The sequence below is a fragment of the Electrophorus electricus genome, chromosome 5, assembly GCF_013358815.1.
Source record: "Electrophorus electricus isolate fEleEle1 chromosome 5, fEleEle1.pri, whole genome shotgun sequence".
NCBI classification, from domain to species: Eukaryota; Metazoa; Chordata; class Actinopteri; order Gymnotiformes; family Gymnotidae; genus Electrophorus; species Electrophorus electricus.
Genome location: NC_049539.1, coordinates 1,025,001 through 1,032,500, shown reverse-complemented (window position 1 = coordinate 1,032,500; position 7,500 = coordinate 1,025,001). Strand labels below are relative to the sequence as shown.

The following is a 7,500-nucleotide window of genomic DNA, read 5'->3' as shown; positions in this document are numbered from 1 at the left end:
TTTCCCTTCTCCCCACGACACTCTCACTCACGTGTGCGCGCACACACACACACACACACACACACACACTCCCTGCAGGTTTCATGGTGACCTGGTGCTGTCTGAGTCTCAGGCTGTGGTGCTGTGTGCGAGTGACATTCACACCACGTTCCAGGACTGTCTGGAGGCCGTGCGTTCTGCCGGCTCCCACAGTCAGGTGACCTCGGCTCTGACCAGAATGCACCTCTGCCTGCTCACTGACCGTCTGGCCCTCAGAGACTCCACTCAGTGCAGTAAGACGGCACTGCAGAGCCTCCCGTGGCACGCTGCTGTAGAGAGGTACACCATCCTCGCCTGTTTCACCGGCCATTTATCTAACATATGTTATATAGATCTGATAACATGTTATGTCAATCTGTTAACATGTGTTATATGGATCTGTTAACACATGTTATATAGATCTGTTTTGCTTCTAGCGTTCTCTTGCACACTGCAGTTTAAAATCAGCTGTGTGTGAGTTTTGGTAACTATAAGCAGTGAAGATGGATCTTTCTGTTCTCAAACGGAGTAACATGACGCAGGAAACATGTCCTGCAAAACAACCTGCTTCTTTTTACAGATTTATCCGGGTGCGGCCGGCTTGCTTGCAGGACGAGGAGCTGCTGGTAGATGTTCTGTCATTCCTCAACACCTTCTTCCAGCAAAACCCATCTCCCTCTGATGACGAGGACCTGCGATGGCTCCTGGAACTGCTCCTTAAGCAGGTAGGTGTTCTTTCCACAAGCTCTACCCTTTCTCCTGTGCAGACCAGCACTGCATGATGTTAAAGGTCACACAGCTTCTAGAAGTGTAGAACCCTCTTCTCGAGGTATTATTAATAAGCAACAGCTTGTTGCTTGTTATTGTATTTCGATGCAAAACATTAGTGCATGATTCACTTGCTACCTCCACTGGTGCTCATCAGTATACATATATGCAGAACGTCAGAGTGTGATTCGCTTGCTGGAGCCAGCATTAATGTAAATGTATGCAGAAATAAGAGCACATTATAGCATGGTCCACTCCTGACTGCTGGTCATTATTGGGAATGTATGCAAACAAGGTGGCTGTGATGGAGCTCCTGGTGCAGCTGGCCATAATAATGTTCTGAGCAGTAATACCCTGAACAGTAATAATACTCTGAGCAGTAATAATACTCTGAGCAGTAATACCCTGAACAGTAATAATACTCTGAGCAGTAATACCCTGAACAGTAATAATACTCTGAGCAGTAATACCCTGAACAGTAATAATACTCTGAGCAGTAATAATATTTACTTAAAAAACCCATAAGGAGCTGTGTGTGCGTCCGCGTGTGTGCGTCCGCGTGTGCGCGTCCGTGTGTGCGCGTCCGTGTGTGCACGTCCGTGTGTGCACGTCCATGTATGGGCATCCGTGTGTGCGCGTCCGTGTGTGTGCGTCCATGTATGGGCATCCGTGTGTGCGCGTCCGTGTGTGTGCGTCCATGTATGGGCATCCGTGTGTGCGCGTCCATGTATGGGCGTCCATGTGTGCGCGTCCGTGTATGGGCGTATGTGTATGGGCGTCCGTGTATGGGCGTCCGTGTATGGGCGTACGTGTATGGGCGTCCGTGTGTGCGCGTGCGCGTCCGTGTGTGCGCGTCCGTGTGTGCACGTCCATGTATGGGCATCCGTGTGTGCGCGCCCGTGTGTGTGCGTCCATGTATGGGCATCCGTGTGTGCGCGTCCGTGCATGGGTGTCCATGTGTGCGCGTCCGTGTATGGGCGTACGTGTATGGGCGTCCGTGTATGGGCGTCCGTGTGTGCGCGTCCGTGTATGGGCGTCCGTGTGTGCGCGTCCGTGTATGGGCGTCCGTGTGTGCGCGTCCGTGTATGGGCGTCCGTGTGTGCGCGTCCGTGTATGGCCGTCCGTGTGTGCGCGTCCGTGTATGGCCGTCCGTGTATGGGCGTCCGTGTGTGCGCGTCCGTGTATGGGCGTCCGTGTGTGCGCGTCCGTGTATGGGCGTCCGTGTGCGTGTCCGTGTGTGCGCGTCCATGTATGGGCGTCCGTGTGTGCGTCCGTGTGCGCGCGTCCGTGTGCACGTCCGTGTGCGCGCGTCCGTGTGTGTGCGCGTCCGTGTGTGTGCGCGTCCGTGTGTGCACGTCTGTGTGTGTGCGCGCCTGTCCCTCACCCGCCATCTGACATCTGCTGATCAGAGTGCCATGAAGTGGCAGGTGTGGGGATGGGATGAATCATGGACCACATTAAGTGTGTGTGTGTGTGTGTGTGTGTGTGTGTGTGTGTGTGTGTGTGTGTGTGTGTGCGCGTGCGTGTGTGTGTGTATGTGTGCGTGTGTGTGTGTGTGTGTGTGTGCGTGTGAGTAGGACACACCTGTCCTTCTGGATCTGTTGCTGGCTGTGGAGCCCCAGGTGAAGGCTGAGGACCTTCAAGGCTTTGGTCAGCAGCTCCAGAGAGAGCTGACAAACCTCTTTAACACACTGCTGCTCCGACTCACCTATACCTCAGACAGGTAACACACACACACACACACACACAGCCCGATCCCTGAGTACATAATGAGTGGCTCAGTGTGCCTCTGCCAGGTCCAGACGTATCTGTCTCTGCACAGACACACGTATGTCAAACACACCTCCCAGCCAATCAAGGCACTTGAATCATTACCAGGAAGTAGCTCCTCTTCTCTGGTGGTGACAGGCCCTGCTCAGCTTGTAGGAAGAGAAGTGATATTTGACTGAGTGATACAGAAGAGGCTCATTAAACGTGCCGTAGGCTGTTAGATGCTCTGAGCTGATTCCTGGGAAACAAAACTGAGTGTTCTTTAGTGTTCTTTACACACCAAAACCAGCTTCTGATTGGTAGAAATATCAATATCATGCTAGCCATGTTTAAATTACAGTACAGCAGACCAGAAATCCCAATTTGTCTAAGACACATTTTGACTATTTATCATATACAATTTGCTTTTAGACAAATTGTTCTTTTAACACAAGTTTATAATGTGTATTTTTATATGTAATTCCTGAATTATGCCGTACATTATCCAGCCTGAGTCACGTTGGGAGTGAATGTTGGAAGAAACGTGGTGATATCTGGGAACTACTAGAAATTCTTCATTATAACCCTGTGGAAGTCTCATGACCTTTTAAAGCTTAATCAAAAGTCTTTTTATTTTTTAACCTTAATTCAGTATTTTAAATAAGTGGTGAGGATTCCAGTTTCACAGTGATTGTCTTTTTCTCTGTCTTCTCAGAGGACTGTATAGAGAATACCGTGTTTGTTCTGTCCACGTGTCCTGTGGGTGTTCATGACGGGGTGGAGCGAGTGCTCACCTGGGGGGGGGAAAGAGACACTCCAGCTCATCCCACAAACGAGACCCAGTGAAACCATTTAGGCAGGCCTGCAGGAACCCAGGAAGCTGAGTTTAGCCCATTGACCGTTCTCCTCGTACTGGTGTCGCGTCCTGGAGTGGTAGATGCTCCTCCTGCTTGTCTGGGGCAGAGATTGACAGTGTTTATCAGAAGGTGTTTTAGCACTTTGTTTCACAGGTGTGAGTGTATGCAGTCTTGTAATAATGAACAGACCCAAGGTACTAAATGGTGAGATGCCAAGACACCCAAACTCTGCTCTCTGATTGTGTTATTATAGACTTAATTTGGTTATGGCCGTGTCTGTGTGTGTGTGTGTCTTTGTGTCTGTGCGTTGCTGCATGGGGTGTTGGTATCAGAACTGTCTTGAGGTTGTCTATGTGTGTGTGTGTGTGTTCAGGTCGTGTGTGCTGCTGCGTGGTGTGTTGGCGTCAGAGATGACTTAATAATGTTTGTGTGTGTGTGTGTGTGTGTGTGTGTGTGTGTGTGTGTTCAGGTCGTGTGTGCTGCTGCGTGGTGTGTTGGCGTCAGAGATGACTTAATAATGTGTGTGTGTGTGTGTGTGTGTTCAGGTCGTGTGTGCTGCTGCGTGGTGTGTTGGCGTCAGAGATGACTTAATAATGTTGTGTGTGTGTGTGTGTTCAGGTCGTGTGTGCTGCTGCGTGGTGTGTTGGCGTCGGAGCTGTCCGTGCGGTTGCTGCAGTGTCTGCGGTTGTCAGACGCGCCGTGTTTCTACGGCCTTCCCTCTCTGGAACACACCCTGCACAGCATGACACACACCACCGCCGTGCCCGGCTGGAGCACAAACGTCCCCGGCACTGAGCCGCACACATTGTGCAGGAAGTACCTGAGTGGGCTGCTGGAAGTACGTACACACACACACTCACACACACTGGGGGGGGTCTACATGCATGTGTGGTTCATCATTTAAAGAATAAATGAATCAAATTGCTCCTGTCCAGAGTCTCACTGTTCTGTGGCGTTCCCGGGCCACGGCTCTGACCTTGTTTCCTAGGTGATTTCCTCCTTCTGTGTGGAATGGGGAGGGAATTGCATGTCCTTCATGGGAAAAGGAGTGACAAAGAACGCTGTGGTGTGTCTTCTTCACCTCACACACGAGGTGATGGCTGAATGCAAAGATCAGGTCTGTCTGAGAGTGCCACCCAAAGTAACGACTATCCAGATTTCAGGAATGAACTTCATAGTAAATAGAAAACTGCCCTAAAGTGTGTAGCCTTGAGTAAAGTGTGTTGTATACTTGTATGTTCAGAGTACACAAAGTGGTTTTCATCCTTTCCTAAGTTTTCTGTGTGTGCGTGTGCATTTGCGCATGTGTGTGTGCTTTTGCATGCGTGTGTGTGTATGTGCGTGCGCGCGCGTGTGTGTGTGCGTTTGTGCGTGCAGGACTGGCTGCCTCTCTGGTCCCTGGGGCAGGATCAGGGTTCTGACGGATCGTCTGCGGCCCAGCTGGGTCTGGCCTGGCTGATTCCTCTGTGGGTCGACCGAGACCCAGAGGTGAGACCCGCCACATGCGCAGGGTCACCCTGTCCTCCATGCAGCATGCACACTACACTTCACTTAAGAAAGAAAGAGGAGCCTGTGGACAGATAAGAGATGTTAATAAGAAGAGTAATGCATACAGCACACTTTGATGACAGTGCCATCTCTAGGTGTTCTTCTGTCAAAAGTATAAAGAAAAACAATACAATATATAATGAAATATAAAAGAACAGCAAAATTTAATAAGAATGAAATGTGTGTGTGTGTGTGTGTGTGTGTGTGTGTGTGTGTGTGTGTGTGTGTATATATATATGACTACAAGCATGTGTTTAATGCTGACACATAAGATATTCCAGTATGTTCTAAGCAACACTGCAGCTCATCAGAAAGGGACACCCCCCCCCCACCCCACCCCTGTGGGCAGCATTCCTTGATAAACATGGAATTCCTCTTCATGCATCTTAAAGGCATAGCTCTTCGTACCAGAGCCAAGGTGCCCACCAGTGACCGACACTAAAGTCAGCAAGGTATCGCTGATCACATGGTATTGTCCCTTTAAGAGCACGGCTGACGTTGCTCCGCCCCCCCCCCCCCCCCCCCCCCCCCCACTCGCCTGGTTGACCAGATGCTGTGCTGAGCTGGTCCCAGGGTAGAATCAGGGTAGTGTGTGTGTGTGTGTGTGTGTGTGTGTGTGAGAGACTATATTGGGTACAAAACAGTGCCAGGGCTGTCAAAATGTGTGCCAAGCCTGATGTGTGCGTGTGTGTGTATATATCTGCGTATGTGTGTACTCGCGTATTTGTATATCTATTTGTGTATATCTGTGTGCGTGTGTGTGTATCTGTCTGTGTGTATATATTTGTGTGCTTATTTGTGTGTATCTGTGTGCGTATGTATGTATGAATCTGTATTTGTGTGTGTGTGTGTATCTGCGTGGGTGGTACCAGGTGCGCTGTGCCAGCCTGGCACTGGGCGCGGCCCTTTCCTCAGTAGCAGGCGGCTGTGTGGCGCTGACGGCCAGCTGCCAGAACATCTCAGGGGGTGTGTGGGCCACACTGCTCAACATCCTACTGGACACTCAGGAGTGTAGCATGGTGCGCAGAGAGGTGGGCCAACACACACACACACACCCACACCACACATCCATCCCACACCCTCCACACACGACTCCTGCCCACCACACCACAAATGACTCGTGCAATGGTTTGTCCTATAGGGTTAAGTGTTTTGTATAGCAGAGTTTAGTGGTTTAACCTGTGGAGTTTAGGGTTCTACTCTACAGGGTTAAGTGTTTTGTATAGCAGAGTTTAGTGGTTTAACCTGTGGGGTTTAGGGTTCTATTCTACAGGGTTAAGTGTTTTGTATAGCGGGGTTTAGTGGTTTAACCTGTGGGGTTTAGGGTTCTATTCTACAGGGTTAAGTGTTTTGTATAGCAGAGTTTAGTGGTTTAACCTGTGGAGTTTAGGGTTCTACTCTACAGGGTTAAGTGTTTTGTATAGCGGGGTTTAGTGGTTTAACCTGTGGGGTTTAGGGTTCTATTCTACAGGGTTAAGTGTTTTGTATAGCGGGGTTTAGTGGTTTAACCTGTGGAGTTTAGGGTTCTACTCTACAGGGTTAAGTGTTTTGTATAGCAGAGTTTAGTGGTTTAACCTGTGGGGTTTAGGGTTCTATTCTACAGGGTTAAGTGTTTTGTATAGCGGGGTTTAGTGGTTTAACCTGTGGGGTTTAGGGTTCTATTCTACAGGGTTAAGTGTTTTGTATAGCAGAGTTTAGTGGTTTAACCTGTGGAGTTTAGGGTTCTACTCTACAGGGTTAAGTGTTTTGTATAGCGGGGTTTAGTGGTTTAACCTGTGGGGTTTAGGGTTCTATTCTACAGGGTTAAGTGTTTTGTATAGCGGGGTTTAGTGGTTTAACCTGTGGAGTTTAGGGTTCTACTCTACAGGGTTAAGTGTTTTGTATAGCAGAGTTTAGTGGTTTAACCTGTGGGGTTTAGGGTTCTATTCTACAGGGTTAAGTGTTTTGTATAGTGGGGTTTAGTGGTTTAACCTGTGGGGTTTAGGGTTCTATTCTACAGGGTTAAGTGTTTTGTATAGCGGGGTTTAGTGGTTTAACCTGTGGAGTTTAGGGTTCTATTCTACAGGGTTAAGTGTTTTGTATAGCGGGGTTTAGTGGTTTAACCTGTGGGGTTTAGGGTTCTATTCTACAGGGTTAAGCGTTTTGTATAGCAGGGTTTAGTGGTTTAACCTGTGGAGTTTAGGGTTCTATTCTACAGGGTTAAGTGTTTTGTATAGCGGGGTTTAGTGGCTTAACCTGTGGGGTTTAGGGTTCTACTCTACAGGGTTAAGTGTTTTTGAGTTGCGTGCTAAGGTACGTCTTCCTTCGAGCCCTGATTCTCGCCTGCTTTGATCCCTGAGCCATGTGAGGCAGGTCTGCTGTCTCAGAAGGGCCCTGTCCTGTGGGAGCACGCCGGAGTGCTGACTGTACACGGCTGTCCCAGTCAGCGTGCACCCCCCCCCCCCCCCCACACACACACACACCTGCTTCTGAGAACGCAAAGCCAAGGACCTGCTTTCATTAAAGCCTTCTTATACTCCAGACTGTAGAGAAGATGGATGCTTTTTTTAATAGTCAGACT

The 7,500-nt window shown here is 49.3% G+C and overlaps 1 protein-coding gene across 4 annotated transcripts in view; it reads left to right on the top strand.

Moving 5' to 3' along the window:
• The window catches only part of rttn (rotatin), a 46,058-nt gene that overhangs the window by 14,745 nt on the left and 23,813 nt on the right, over positions 1 to 7,500 (top strand). For all 4 annotated transcript variants that reach the window (XM_035526364.1, XM_035526362.1, XM_035526363.1 and 1 more), the window contains exons 25-31: positions 79 to 318; positions 599 to 743; positions 2,364 to 2,509; positions 4,011 to 4,230; positions 4,381 to 4,509; positions 4,770 to 4,880; positions 5,813 to 5,971. In XM_035526364.1, the coding sequence (XP_035382257.1) occupies positions 79 to 318; positions 599 to 743; positions 2,364 to 2,509; positions 4,011 to 4,230; positions 4,381 to 4,509; positions 4,770 to 4,880; positions 5,813 to 5,971 (1,150 nt within the window). The remainder of the gene's footprint in view (positions 1 to 78; positions 319 to 598; positions 744 to 2,363; positions 2,510 to 4,010; positions 4,231 to 4,380; positions 4,510 to 4,769; positions 4,881 to 5,812; positions 5,972 to 7,500) is intronic.